This window comes from Oncorhynchus gorbuscha, linkage group LG02 (genome assembly GCF_021184085.1).
Source record: "Oncorhynchus gorbuscha isolate QuinsamMale2020 ecotype Even-year linkage group LG02, OgorEven_v1.0, whole genome shotgun sequence".
NCBI lineage: Eukaryota > Metazoa > Chordata > Actinopteri > Salmoniformes > Salmonidae > Oncorhynchus > Oncorhynchus gorbuscha.
Window position 1 is genome coordinate 50,166,364 of NC_060174.1, and position 15,817 is coordinate 50,182,180.

The 15,817-nt window shown below is 42.3% G+C and overlaps 1 protein-coding gene across 1 annotated transcript; it reads right to left on the reverse strand.

Annotated features, from left to right (window-relative positions):
* Positions 1-196: 196 nt before the first annotated feature.
* Positions 197-14,098, reverse strand: LOC123993082 (BTB/POZ domain-containing protein kctd15-like). Its single transcript, XM_046294854.1, has 5 exons — positions 13,369-14,098; positions 9,816-9,991; positions 8,974-9,118; positions 2,886-3,188; positions 197-1,017 (listed from the first exon to the last, which is right to left on the reverse strand). Exons 1-5 carry the CDS (start codon positions 13,393-13,395, stop codon positions 859-861), a joined length of 810 nt encoding a protein of 269 aa, XP_046150810.1. The 5' UTR covers positions 13,396-14,098; the 3' UTR covers positions 197-858.
* Positions 14,099-15,817: the final 1,719 nt, after the last annotated feature.

Sequence of the window (15,817 nt, forward strand, 5' to 3'; positions counted from 1 at the left end):
ATCTCAAATAAAATATTTTGATTTAACACTTGTTTTGGTTACTACATGATTCCATACTTGTTATTTCAGAATGTTGATGTCTTCACTCTTATTATACAATGTAAAAAAATAAAAATACAAAAAAGAAAAACCCTTGAATGAGTAGGTGTCCAAACTTTTGACTGGTACTGTATATATACACAAATTGGAAACCCCATATTGTCCATTTGACATTTAATTGAAAAAAATACCTACACGTTACAGTCAGATCTCGGGTAGGAAGTCGTCAAGAAATGAGGCAAACACAGACATGTTCTGTTCTTCCTGCGGTAGGGCATGGCCATTTTTGGTTGCATTTATACAGTTTACCAATCATTGGACAAAAGATCAGAATTGGGCTGCCTGTGTAAACGCAGCCATAATGGCTCTCAAGCGGAGGTCATCGGTCATACCAGTAGACCCATCCTGAGGCTTGAACAGGAGTCTCCAGTTAAACCTAAGCTGGAATTGAGCACCATATTACTAGAGCTATTTCCTCCTAGTTGTCAACAGCCCAGAAGTCACGGACCGTGTCACTTGGATCCTGATAGATACTGTATCTCTGTTGGAAATGGCAGCAGTAAGAGTTCCATACAAACAGAGCTAATGAGCTCACCTCAGACAGACTCATCTCAGAGGATCCCTTTCGTGTCGTTGACTCCCCCTAGAATCACAACCCTCTCACATCTTGCTAGTCCAGTCTACATTGCCACTGGCAAATGATATTCCCAAGCATGAAGAGTCCTTGTGTGTTTTTCCACTGTTAAAGTTGTGTAAATAGGACTCGAAAATCAGCACCGGACGTGTTGATCTCTCACGGGTCCCTCTGTTCCTCCCAACCTAGTCCAGAGGCTCTTGTTTGATGTGGATGGTGGTGTCGGTGGGCTGACCCCTGCGGAGCTCGCGACACAGGACGTACTCGCTGAACTGGGAGGAGTCAACTCCGCCGCCACATGACGCCGTCACGCTGAAGCCCTTCTGGAACAACCTCTCCAGAACCTGCAGGGAGCACAGGAGAGTCCGACAGGGTTTTTAGACATAAGTTAGTGCCGAGTACCCTCTTCCTTGTACGCTATACAGTATATACACAAAAGTATGTGGACACCCTTTCAAATGAGTGGATGCTGCTATTTCAGCCACACCCGTTGCTGACGGATAATAATCGAACACACAGCCCTGCAATCTCCATAGACAAAGTGTTGGCAGTAGTACGGCCTTACTGAAGAGTTAAGTGACTTTCAACATGGCACCGTCATAGGATTCCACCTTTCCAACAAGTAATTGTCAAATTTCTGCCCTGCTAGAGCTGCCCCCATCAACTGTAAGTGCTGTAATTGTGAAGTGGAAACGTCTAGGAATGGCTCACCCGCGAAGTGGTAGGTCACACAAGCTCAGAACGGGACCGCCGAGTGCGGGCTGTCCTCGGTAAATCTTAACGCTACAGCATTAAGCATACAATGACATTCTAGACGACTCTGTGCTTCCAACTTCGTGGCAACAGTTTGGGGAAGGCCCTTTCCTGCTTCAGAATGACAATGCCCCCATGCACATAGCGAGGTCCATACAGAAATGGTTTGTCGAGATCTGTGTGGAAGAACTTGACTGGTCTGCACAGAGACCTGACCTCAACCCCATTGAAAACTTTTTTGGAATGCCGACTGCGAGCCAGGCCTTATCGCCCAACATCTGTGCCAGACCACAGTAATGCTCTTGTGGCTGAATGGAAGCAAGTCCCCGCAGCAATGTTCCAACATCTAGTGGAAAGCTTTCCCAGGAGAGAGGAGGCTATTATAGCAGCAAAAGGGGGACGAAGTCCCTATTAATGCCCATGATTTTGGAATGAGATGTTCGACGAGCAGGTGACCAAAAGTATGTATAATAGAGTTGACCAGGAGCCATATAAGAACAGAGTTGACCTATAACTACATCCCTGCACCCGAACTGAGTTGAGCCAATTAAGAACTTAAACATTTTAAACTGGGTTTGCAAAGTCACTGAAGTCAGTCAGTCAGTCGGCCATGTTACAGAGTTGACTTTTAGTCTTCGGCATTGCTCACCCGATCCGCGGTGCACACAAAACATTAAGACTGACCAGGTGAATATAGGGGAAAGCTATGATCCTTTATTGATGTCCCTTGTAAAATACACTTCAAAAATCAGTGTAGATCAATTGGAGGAGAACAGTTAAAAGGACTTGTAAGCCTCGAGACAATTGAGACGTGGATTGTGTACGTGTGCCATTCCGAGGGTGAATAGGCAAGACAAAAATATGTACAGTGCCTTCGGGAAGTATTCAAACCACTGGACTTTTTCCACATTTTGTCATCGTTACAGCCTTATTCTAAAATCTATTAAATAGTTGTCGTTTTTCTCTTCCATTTAAGAATGAATGGCCACTGTTCTTGGAGACCTTAATCCATTTTAGAATAAGGCTGTAACGTAACAAGATGTGGAGAAAGGTCAAAGGGGGCTGAATACTTTCCGAAGGCACTAAGTGAAACGGGGTCCTGTAGTAGGTGCCAGGCACACCGGTTTTGTGTCCAGAACTTCAACATTGCTGGGTTTTTCACGCTCAACACTTTCCCGTGTGTATCAAGAATGGTCCACCACCCAAAGGACATCCAACCAACTTGACACAACTGTGGGAAGAGTGGGCCAGTGGACCATTCTCGGACCCTGTGGAACGCTTTCGACACCTCGTCGAGTCCATGCCCCGGAGAATTGAGGCTGTTCTTAAGTCAAAAGGGGAGGGTGCAACTCAATATTAGGAAGTTGATCCTAATGTTTGATACACTCAGCGGCATTTACCTGAATCCACATCAGAACAGAATTGACCTATAGAACTACAACTATATCACCGTACGTACCTGAACTGAGTTGAGCCTGCAGTAGCCGTTGAGAGGGAATCTGATTACATGCGTGGGGTCGTGGTTCCAGCCGGCATTCACAGAGTTACACATGACGTCTCCAGTCTCGGGGAAGATCTCTTCGATGAGCACCTTCCCTCCGCTGAGGGCAATCCTCTCCCCCAGGTCAGGGGTCACTCGGACCACCAGGCACTCGCAGGGCGGTCTCTTCTGGCCCTCCTGCTCCGTCTGCCAGCGCTCCAGCTCACGGACCATGGGTGTCAGTTGGTAGTAGCGAGCCTCCTCGTATAGCTGGGGGAAGTCCTGTCATAGTAGAAACACATAAGCAAGGATACACACCCACAAGAAAACATACACAAAACACATGAACACACCAGGGTTTCCCTTAGCTGGTAATAGCTGGCTTTTGTCTGATAAATAAAATTGGTGCCACCAATTGTCCAGGAGAATAAGAAATATCTATTCATGGAAATACAGTTGACTGGTCATGTTTATCGGTCCATAGGTTAATTAGCATCATTTAGTGGAATTGCGTGTGTGTACAATATATTCGTTATGTACAGTATCTTATCACACACGTTCAGTGTACAGATACAGAGCCTGTGAGCGGAAAATCTGTCAGACAGCGCAAGCATTGCTGCTACAGCATCTTGTGCTGCTTTCAAGACAACTGGGAACTCATGACATTAGTGATCTTCAGATCGGGAAGTTGGAGCTCTAGAAATAAATCCTTGTTTCAACAGGATGTTGTATCGATACCTTATGTCATGCCTTTTTGGTTTCATTGACAATGTATGTTGGTGGAAAGGTTGAATGTTGCCACATACATACTTTTAAAAAATGAGGGAATTTTCTATTCAAATTATTAAGAAACATTATCCTGCCAACAACGATATAAAGTTTAAAAATATTTAAAAAACATGCATTCAAATTGTACATTTTGTAATGACCACCCAGAAATGGTGTTGCATCTTTTTTGGCATTGTATTCATGTAAGGAATCTCTGGCAAGACATCAACAGACTTATAATTGAACACATTTCAGATTGTAGACCATTATGGAGAGATGTACTGCTTGGATTCTTTACCCACGAGTTAATCAAATACATTTACAAACAAAACACGACATTTTCTTAACTTACATTTTTAAAAAAAAATTAAATTAAATTCTCTACCAACAAAAAAGGCTGTTAGAATTCTAAAGTGTGTGTATGTCCCTTAAGGTCCTTGTGTAATGTGATATTGTACCCCCTAGCCCAATTGTCCTTTGAACACACACACACACACAGTTGAAGTTTACGTACACCTCAGCCAAGTACATTTAAACTCAGCTTTTCACAATTCCTGACATTTAATCCTAGTAAAATGTCCGTCTTAGGATCACCACTTTATTTTAAGAATGTGAAATGTCAGAATAATAGTAGAGAGTGGTTATTTCAGCTTTTATTTCTTTCATCACATTCCCAGTGGGTCAGAAGTTTACACACTCAATAAGTATTTGAAAGCATTGCCTTTAAATTGTTTAACTTGGGTCAAACGTTTAGGGTAGCCTTCCACAAGCTTCCCACAATAAGTTAGGTGAATTTTGGCCCCTTGCTCCTGACAGAGCTGGTGCAACTGAGTCAGGTTTGTAGGCCTCCTTGCTCACACACGCTTTTTCAGTTCTGCCCACAAATCTTCTATTTGATTGAGGTCGGGGCTTTGTAATGGCCACTCCAATACCTTGACTTTGTTGTTCTTAAGCCATTTTGCCACAACTTTGGAAGTATGCTTGGGGTCATTGTCCATTTGGAAGACCCATTTACAACCATGTCTTGAGATGTTGCTTCAATATATCCACATCATTTTTCTCCCTCATCTATTTTGTGAAGTGCACCAGTCCCTCCTGCGGCAAAGAACCCCCACAACATGATGCTGCCACCACTGTGCGTCAAGATGATGATGCAACATGATGCAAGCCTCCCCCTTTTTCCTCCAAACATAACAATGGTCATTATGGCCAAACAGTTCTATTTTTGTTTCATCAGACCAGAGGACATTTCTCCAAAAAGTATGATCTTTGTCCCCATGTGCAGTTGCAAACCGTAGTCTGGCTTTTTTATGGCGGTTTTGGAGCAGTGGCTTCTTCCTTGCTGAGCGGCCTTTTGTACCCATTTTCTCCAGCATCTTCACAATGTCTTTTGCTGCTGTTCTGGGATTGATTTTAACTTTTCGCACCAAAGTACGTTCATCTCTAGGATACAGAACGCATCTCCTTCCTGAGCGGTATGACGGCTGCATGGTCCCATGGTGTTTATCCTTGCATACTATTGTTTGTACAGATGAACGTGGTACCTTCAGGCATTTGGAAATTGCTCCCAAGAATGAACCAGACTTGTGGAGGTCTACAAATGATGTCAATTCGCCTATCAAAAGCTTCTGAAGCAATGACATAATTTTCTGGAATTTTCCAAGCTGTTTAAAGGCACAGTCAACTTAGTTTATGTAAACTTCTGACCCACTGGAATTGTGATACAGTGAATTATAAGTTAAATAATCTGTCTGTAAACAATTGTTAAATTACTTGTGTCATGCACAACGTAGATGTCCTAACCGACTTGCCAAAACTATAGTTTGTTAACAAGAAATTTGTGGTGGTTGACTCCAATCTAAGTGCATGTAAACCTCTGACTTCAACTGTAAGTATTTACTTCTGTTGAATGAATGTGATGGATTTATTAATACCAAATGTTTATCAAAGATTGCGGTTTTAAAACTGCTGTAAAAGTGCAGTAACTGCAGTCGACTGGTATTTTGGACTCAGTAATAGCAGAATAACCGCAGTGTACAGCAGTTGAACTGCAAAATTACTGCAGTAAAAAAATATATATATATGTATATATATATATATATATTATTTGGGGTGCAGCAGTATGTGCAACATACTGCACTCTAACTGCAATCTCCTTTTGAAAGGGAAGACATGTCTTTCCATCTCACTCTCCCCTGTATCGTCCCCTTGCATGCCCTATATTATGACAGCACTGCGGCACATAGACATGCACACAAACACAGAAACCTCTGCTGAGAATTAATGCATGTAAAACAGAGGGAGCCGCCTCTATCTGCCTTTGCGCCATACTGCTTCTGACAACAGGCATACACAGAGCTGCTAACCCCGCAGGCTCCTCTCTGTAGCAAAGCCTGCCTCCTTAGCTCCCCCTCCCTGCATAGGCTTGAAGCGAGGGATAGATGTGTTTTATAAAAAAATGAGGGCTCTATCTGCAGGGTACTTTAGTCATCCTGTGCAAAGGACAGAATAACACAGCCACACTAACTACAGAGAAGGACACACACACACACTCACACATGCACACACACACACCCTCCTCACACATCAATTTAGCAGAACACACAATGCCCCTACTTCCAGCCATGCAGAACTGGCCCCTGTAGAAGCCCAAGGCATAATGGATAACTGATTAAAGTGTTTGAATACCTGCAGTTTACGCACACAGAGTGCCTATAGTGGCACACTGTGAGAATTAAGCTAACGATGTGTTTCTGGGTACTGCGGGATAATTTGTATGACTTTACGGTCATGTTTGCATAACCATCCTGAAATCACTATTATTTCATACACAGAACAAAATCCCACAAATTTTTACCAAGCCTGCATTTTCATACCAGCTTTTTTTTGTATATCTGGAATGGGTAGAGAAAAAACAATGGGGGAAAAATGAAAAGCCACCTAAAGACATAGTCATGATTCCTGCATTTTCCCAGACCCTGTAACCAAAATACAGGTATTGGGTCTGTGTGATAATGACAAAGTCATGACAAAGTAAAACATTTTTTTTTTTTTTTACAAATGTTTGCTAATTTATGAAAAATATTTACATAAGTATTCAGACACTTTTGCTATGAGACTCAAAATTGAGCTCAGGTGCATCCTGTTTCCATTGATCGTCCTCGAGATGTCGACCTGTGGTAAATTCAATTGATTGGATATCATTTGGAAAGGCACATACCTATATAAATAAGGTCCTACAGTTGACAGTGCATGTCAGAGCAAAAACCAAAGCCATGAGGTCAAAGGAATTGACCTTCCAGAAGCACAACCATCTCTGCAGCACTCCACCAATCAGGCCTTTATGGTTGAGTGGCCAGACGGAAGCCACTCCTCAGTGAAAGGCACATGACATCCCACCTGGAGTTTACCAAAAGGCACCTAAAGGGCTCTCAGACCATGAGAAACAAGATTCTCTGGTCTGATTAAACTAAGACTGAACTGCCAAGCGTCATGTCTGGAGGAAACCTGGCACCATCCCTACGGTGAAGCATGGTGGTGACAGCATCACACTGTGGGAATGTTTTTCAGGGGCAGGTACTGGGAGACTAGTCAGAATCGAGGGAAAGCGCTCCAGAGCGCTCAGGACCTCAAACTGGGGTGAAGGTTCACCCTCCAACAGGACAACGACCCTAAGCACACAGCCAAGACAACACGAGAGGCTTCGGGACAAGTCTCTGAATGTCCTTCAGTGGCCCAGCCAGAGCCTGGACTTGAAGTCGATCTAACATCTCTGGAGAGACTTGAAAATAGCTGTGCAGCGAAGCTCCCCATCCAACCTGACAGAGCGTGAGAGGATCTGCATAGAATAACTTCCTCATACATAGGTGTGCCAAGCTTGTAGCGTCATACTCAAGAAGACTCAATGCTGTAATCGCTGCCAAAGATGCTTCACCAAAGTACTGAGTAAAGGGTCTGAATACTTATTTAACTGTCAGGTTTGTTTTTTAATATACATTTGCAAAAATGTCAAAACATGTTTTTTTCTTCGTCATTATGGGGTATTGTGTGTAGATTAAAAAGAAAAAATTCAATCAATTTTAGGATAAGGCTGTAACGTATCAAATTGTGGAAAAAGTCAAGGGGGTCTGAATACTTTCCGAATGTACACTGTATTATTAAAAGGGGAATAGCTGCCAATAAGTGGTGTCGTGGAAATTTCCTTAATTACCAACTGATGAGAGAGCAAATCACACACGAGTCAGAGGTAATGCTTAATCTTCACCTTTAATAATAATTAAGCTTTTGCAATAGCATTTTGACTTTCAACAGTTCAGTATCTCTAATGAAAAGTTGAGTGCTTTACACAATGGCAAATGGGATCCTTTATAGCAAAGATCCACCCCCTCCTAGACGACATGACAAAACACAGGTCTTAGGAACTTACACAGAGAGAAAAAACCTTACTTCAGAGAGAATATCCCCTAGTCAGACAGAGTGGGCTATAAATTATCATTCAGTTTGGTCTCCTAAACAAAGCTCTTATCTCGTCCTTGGTACAAAATGGTACCAAGACATTACCCCCACCCTATGATATATATCATTTAGATAGAACCAATTCTAAATACAACCAATCAGAGGACAAACTCACGGAGAGGAGAGTAACCCTGTAGGTCAACAAAGAGGGAGCATAGAATGATTCCAGACACTGCCACACTCTTTTCCCCCCATGGGAAAAGTAGGGAGTCACTGCCACACCGAAAAGATATGTTTACACATGATGACCCCTTGAACTCTCCCCTCTCTGTGGCCCATGCAACTTAGTCCTGACACAGAACAGATAACTGCCAATGGCCACCACTATAGTACAACAAAATACATTCTTATGAGAAATAACTCATAAGCATATCATGAAAATAACACATCTTATCTATGTTAACCAACTAATTCTGATAATTCCACAACAGTGGTAAATAGCGAGCTGTTTGAAGGGGGGTCATATAAATATTGCCTTGTATTTTTACAGGTAACATACCACATTTGAGATCTGAAATGGGTATAAGTTTGTATGTGTTTGTATGTGTACAAAAAAGTTGGGAAATTAAGTAATACCTGGTTAATAGACTGTGTTTGCCTAGGCATTAGCTCAGAAATAAAACTAGTATTCACACCTCAGGCAAGTTTATGCATAAGTAACAAAGTTGGTTTGGTTTAACTATGCTCGGGTGATAATAAAGTAATTTATTAGGCCCATTTTACTCTTTTGGTGAGATGTGAGCTATTTTGGACAAGTGTTGTCCCCCTGCATTGTGAACTGTACCTTGAAGTCCTCTGGGAGCAGTAGTTTGCAGGTCCTGAGGAAGCTGAGGATGTATCTGAATATATCTCCATCCCTGTCAATGAAGTAGTGCTGCTTCAAGCTGTCCAGTACAATGGGCTCTGTTCCGTTAAACAGACGACTGATTCTGGAGAGAAAGACAATGGTTAAGAGCTCTAGATTAATACAATGAATCAAGTAGTACTTGAAGTATGTTTATTGAAGCGTAAAACTTGTTTCTAGTGTAGTTGATCATTCCTTGAGAGTGATGTAAGTCATGTAGGCCTACATTTTAGGCAGGAAGTGGGCTACAAAGTTTATTTTAGTACAGAAAATGAATTGGGTCTACTATGACTTCGGAATCACATACTGGGTTGAATACAACACTCTCTCTCCCTCTCTCTCGCTCTCCCCCTCTAAATCGATGCCAACTGCACAGTACTCATCTTTCTTCTCCTCTATGCCTGAGGTGGTCCTCTCCTCTTCCAGCAGGAGTCTCACCTCACAGCTCCAGACAGCTCAGCCTACTCCACTCTCTCTTTGTCTTCCAAAAAGCAATTAAAATCTACTATTTTCCTTTCTCTCTCTGTATTTGCTTACTCTCAGACCAATTACCATGGATACCAAGCTGCTTGCGTTTCAACACGATGCTATGTGGATTTCTAGAAGTAATTGAATAACGTATCAGTCATAATGCACAGTCTATAGACCTATTCATGAACCTGACATTTTATTCCATAGGGGGGAAGAAGTTAGTATTGAATCAATAATACATTATTTTCCACGAGGAAATGATTCACATTGCCATGGTGGTGGTGCTATGCTTCATGGCCTTCTACTCTTACCTAGACTCTGGGTATTTGGTGAGAGTACCCAGGCTGCTGGTGTACATGTGTCCTCCCACGTCGATGTGGACCGGGGCGTTGGCTTTAGTCAGCTGGGCCGGTGATGGGATGCCCTGGGCATTCATTGGAGAAACTGGAGAACGACTCATAGACATCCTGGACATGCTTCTTCCCTCCTACAGGAACACATAGAAATACACTGCTCAAAAAAATAAAGGGAACACTTAAACAACACAATGTAACTCCAAGTCAATCACACTTCTGTGAAATCAAACTGTCCACTTAGGAAGCAACACTGATTGACAATAAATTTCACATCCTGTTGTACAAATGGAATAGACAACAGGTGGAAATTATAGGCAATTAGCAAGACACCCCCAATAAAGGAGTGGTTCTGCAGGTGGCAACCACAGACCACTTCTCAGTTCCTATGCTTCCTGGCTGATGTATTGGTCCCTTTTGAATGCTGGCGGTGCTTTCACTCTAGTGGTAGCATGAGACTGAGTCTACAACCCACACAAGTGTCTCAAGTAGTGCAGCTCATCCAGGATGACACACCAATGCGAGCTGTGGCAAGAAGGTTTGCTGTGTCTGTCAGCGTAGTGTCCAGGGCATGGAGGCGCTACCAGGAGACAGGCCAGTACATAAGGATACGTGGAGGAGGCCGTAGGAGGGCAACACCCCATCAGCAGGACCACTACCTCCGCCTTTGTGCAAGGAGGAGCACTGCCAGAGCCCTGCAAAATGACCTCCAGCAGGCCACAAATGTGCATGTGTCTGCTCAAACGGTCAGAAACAGACTCCATGAGGGTGGTATGAGGGCCCCGACGTCCACAGGTGGGGGTTGTGCTTACAGCCCAACACCGTGCAGGACGTTTTTCATTTGCCAGAGAACACAAAGATTGGCAAATTCGCCACTGGCGCCCTGGGCTCTTCACAGATGAAAGCAGGTTCACACTGAGCACATGTGACAGGCGGGATAGTCTGGGGACGCCGTGGAGAACGTTCTGCTGCCTGCAACATCCTCCAGCATGACCGGTTTGGCGGTGGGTCAGTCATGGTGTGGGGTGGCAGTCATTTCTTTGGGGGGCCGCACAGCCCTCCATGTGCTCGCCAGAGGTAGCCTGACTGCCATTAGGTACCGAGATGAGATCCTCAGACCCCTTGTTTGACCATATGCTGGTGCGGTTGGCCCTGGGTTCCTCCTAATGCAAGACAATGCTAGACCTCATGTGGCTGGAGTGTGTTAGCAGTTCCTGCAAGAGGAAGGCATTGATGCTATGGACTGGCCCGCCCGTTCCCCAGACCTGAATCCAATTGAGCACATCTGGGACATCATGTCTCGCTCCATCCTCCAACTCCAGACTGTCCAGGAGTTGGCGGATGCTTTAGTCCAGGTCGGGGAGGAGATCCCTCTGGAGACCATCCGCCACCTCATCAGGAGCATTCCCAGGCATTGTAGGGAGGTCATACAGGCACGTGGAGGCCACACACACTACTGAGCCTCATTTTGACTTGTTTTAAGGACATTACATCAAAGTTGGATCAGCCTGTAGTGTGGTTTCCACTTTAATTTTGAGTGTGACTCCAAATCCAGACCTTCATGGGTTGATAAATTTGATTTCCATTGATAATTTGTGTGGTTTTGTTGTCAGCACATTCAACTAAAAAAAAGATAAAAAAGTATTTAATAAGAATATTTCATTCATTCAGATCTAGGATGTGTTATTTTAGTGTCCCTTTATTTTTTGAGCAGTGTAGATAGTATTTGTTATAGAAGTGTGTACTGCATCTGCCCTGAGCTGTGTAAAGTGAAAAGTAATGAAGTAGAGAAGTCTACTTTTTATTCAAGTTAGGCTACTGATTGTGTAATGACGTGAAGCAATAGCAAATGAGGTGTATGACTGTACAGTGGTTTAGACTCTGGCTCGCAGCCAATCAAATTATTTGAGAGATACATAAACCTCAGCGTTCCCCAATTAACATGAATACAATATTCATAAGCTGCAGACAGTTGTTGAAGTTGCCCACAGTGGGTGAACAGAGGGTGTTCATGACCCCAGGGCACTGGGCAAGTGCAGCTTCTGGATTAATTAAACCATCCATCCCCCACCAAGTCTCTCCATTGTAAAGAGGTTCTTTGAACCGTAAAAAGGTGAACAGGTGGTGAACTTCATTCAATGTTTTGCCAGGGGCAAGATGCTCAGGGCTGCTGAGCAGAGCACACAGAGTTCTCACTATATTTCCTGGGCGTTGTCGCCGCTGCATAGTCAGAAACTAGTATTTTATTAAATCCAATTATTAATGTATTTTTTAAACACATTTCTGGCCATAAAACCAAGTTGGAGAAAAAAAAATATTGCAGAGATTCCACTCAACACTTGCATACTTTCCTCCCATATTTTGAAATTGAACATTCTTTAGCATATTATTTCAGACATTAATTCAAACAAGATGCAGTATAGAGGTCAATGACCAAACAATGGAATTGCCATGAGGGGGGCGAATCTCCTCATTGCCCCCTAGCAAAAATTGCTAAATGTTCATATGTGTATTTCATAATATGTTGAAGTGAAAATCGGAGTATAATGTTTGTAATATGGATGTCAACCCCAACACATGTCAACCCCAACACAACTGCATTACAGTTAAAGGTGCTACACGTAGGATTTATAGATTTTTTTTTTTTGCATTGTAATTTCCGAAAATGTCAGTGTAGAATTTTAGCAACCAGGAAATAAATCGGAACAGTTTTCCCAATTTGACAACTAGGTGCCGCTCCAACTGGAGAAATCAATAGGCGAATATCACAGCCAATCACAACACTGGCGGGTAAGTAATACTATAAAACAGTATTATTCCACTATTAGAGGCAGATATATTATGGACACTCTCCGAAATTACAATACACATTTTAATTATATGTGTAGCACCTTTAAAAACGAGGACTACATCCACGAATGCTAGCTATGCTAACCAGATTATACGAACGGGAGTTAGCATTTAGCTTCTAAATCTGAAAAGGGACTAAATTACTTCTAAATGTTATGCAGCGAAAACAGCCAAATATATGCAAATTGGATTTAAGTAACCCCATTGTGGGTCTGTTACAATACATACATCATGACGGATGACAATTATCCACTTTGCTAGACCCGAGCTGTTGAATGAGCACCAATCTGGTCAATGGGACGTCTTGAGTTCCCATCGACCTCTTTACCGCATCTAGAATCGAATATAAACTACAGTATCTCAATAAATTGCATCGACCGTTTCAAGCATTTCAAGCATTTTTTTTTTATCTATCGGGTCACTGAAGCTTCCGTTTCACTAGAATATTACAAATACATTTCACACAATCCAATAGTATCCGAAAACTGGCGGCTAGTTTTTCTTGGCGTTTGGAGTCCAAATGTTTGAAAACTTTGGGGCTAGTCCCTGGAAACCTACACCAACGCAAGGATTTTAGAGCGTCCCGGTCTTTAAGATTCAATTTGTCAGACAGACTAGCCTACCCCCCCAAAACTACAAATAAAACAAATTGCGTCCTTACCTGGGATGACACGGATAGAGAAGACATAGTAATCTCTTCTCCCTTCCAATTGTATCGCTGTTTTATGCCAGTTTGGTCGTCGTTTGCTGTATATCTGTCTTTGTCCGGGTCTTTCCTTTTCTGATAGGATGAAACCGTCGAGTTTTATGAGAAGAAAGCCAGTCAGTCCCTAAATAAGAAGCGGGCTAGAAGAATTCTTGCTCTGGGCTATTCAAACGCCTGCAGGGCAAGGATTATGTTATAATAGAGCAGCCCTTTCTATCTCGCCACATCTCAGTTCAAGGTGAAAATGAGATCCACTGTTTCTTATTTCACACGTAAACATCGCCGTTTTATTCCAACGGAGTGCAGTCTGGTCTGCTGCATAGGTAGCAGTGTTCGGTTTAATCTTGCTCCCAATTGTCATAACTCACTCATCGGATTTAGGAGTGTGAAAATTGGCTACGTTCGTCCTAAAAAACATACATGTAACGTTTTGATAAAATGATACTGTGAATGTCCATAAAACTATTTAAATGATAGGCTCTTAAATAAAACTGTCGCATATTCAGGGCGCCCGCAGATCCTCTCAGTTCTGTAGTGTTCTCGTCTTTCTCCCCAATAGTTTTATATTTAAACATCTCCCTGGCATTAAAGCCAAATTACGTCTATCGTCATGCATTATGCCATTGCAAAAACCGCCTTAGGCAAAATGTGCCATTTCAGTTATTGCGCGCTAGTAGATGGAGATGCTTGCCCCGAGCGCTTGCAGGCAGATACGTTTTACTCCTCAAACACTAGCTCAGTTTGGTAGTCTATTGGTATTTAAAAAACTGTTATGTCCATTTTTGCACCAGTGCTCTAGACATTAATTGCCAGGGTTGGGGAGTAACTGATTACATCCGTTACATGTAATCTGATTATAAACGGTCATCTGTTACTTTACCAGCAACACTGTTGTAATCAGATTACAGATACTTTTTGAAAAACTAGTTTACTTCTTGGATTACTTTTAAATTCAGTTTTTGATGCAAAAAATACATTGACACCTTTCTGTTTTCTCAATGACATTCAATTCAGAATTGAAAAAAAGGTGCACATTTTAGTTTTCCTTTAGCAAGTCTGACCACAAGTCAGAGACCACTATGATGACACACCAGATGTGTTTTAATGGATCCTTTTTGTCTTCTAATACCTCTTAAGGGGAAAGTAATCCAACAGTAACATAGTAAAAATATTACTTTACTGAGTTTTGGTAATCCAAAAGTTAAATGACTGATTACAATTTTGAACAGGTAACTAGTAACTGTAATGGATTTCATTTAGAAAGTGACCTACCCAACTCTGTCAATTGCCCCAATGTTTAGATTGATTGTCAACTAGTCGTACTCAAAGGATCCAAGACAGACCATATTGAGAACACACAGCAAAATACTGTCCGTTACAAAAATGTACCTTAAATATATACATAGGCTAGCCTAACTATGGACCATTTCAAGCATTACCCAATGCTTTCCCTCTCGTATGAAGCTACAGTATGGGTGAGGAGGATGGGATGGACATAAAAGACGTTGCTTTGATCATTTCCTTGTTCATTTTTACATGAAAGTCATTCTCTTCATCGGTTGTAGAGCAATACACACAATGTCTGTTTGACACTAAGACTCCAGTGTTAAATCCTCCTCTTCCATTTGTTTTTGCCCCAGGGTGATGCTGTGCATGTGGTTTCCTCTGCTGTAGTGAAAACCAACACAAGGACTTGATTCTGCCTCTGTTCCAAATGGCACCCTATTCCCTAGATAGTGGACTACTTTTGACCAGTGCCTATAGGGTCGTAGTCAAAAGTGGTGCGCTATAGAAATAGGGTGCCATTTGGGACAAATTACTATATTTTTTTCTTATTAAAGCAACCCTGCAGTTAGTTCAATTAGATTAAGTATGGGGAAGATGTTGTGAATTTGTAGATTTAAATAGCTGGCAAAGTCACCTCAGGCAATGGCAGTTCATTTTCTTAATTTATGAATGTTATGCTGAGTGTCTGATGTGGAAAGAGAAGAAGCAGCTCAGTTGTCTTTATGTCCAAAGAGCTCATCTTCAAATAAAGAAAATTAACCGTCTCGTTTTTGAAGTCATAAACGCAACATGTAAAGTGTTGGTCCCATGTTTCATGAGCTGAAATAAAAGATCCCGGAAATGTTCCATTGACACAAGAAGCTTATTGGCGGAAATTTGTTTACATCCCTGTTAGTGAGCATTTTATCCTTTGTCAAGATAACCCATACACCTGACAGGTGTGGCATATCAATAAGATATTTAAACAGCATGGTCATTACACAATGCACCTTGTGCTTGGAACAACATTTCTGTCTGTAATAAAGTCCTTTTGTAGGGAAAAACTCATTCTGATTAGCTGGGCCTGGCCACACAGTGGGTAGGCATGGCTTTCGAGTGGGCGGTCCTATGCACTCCC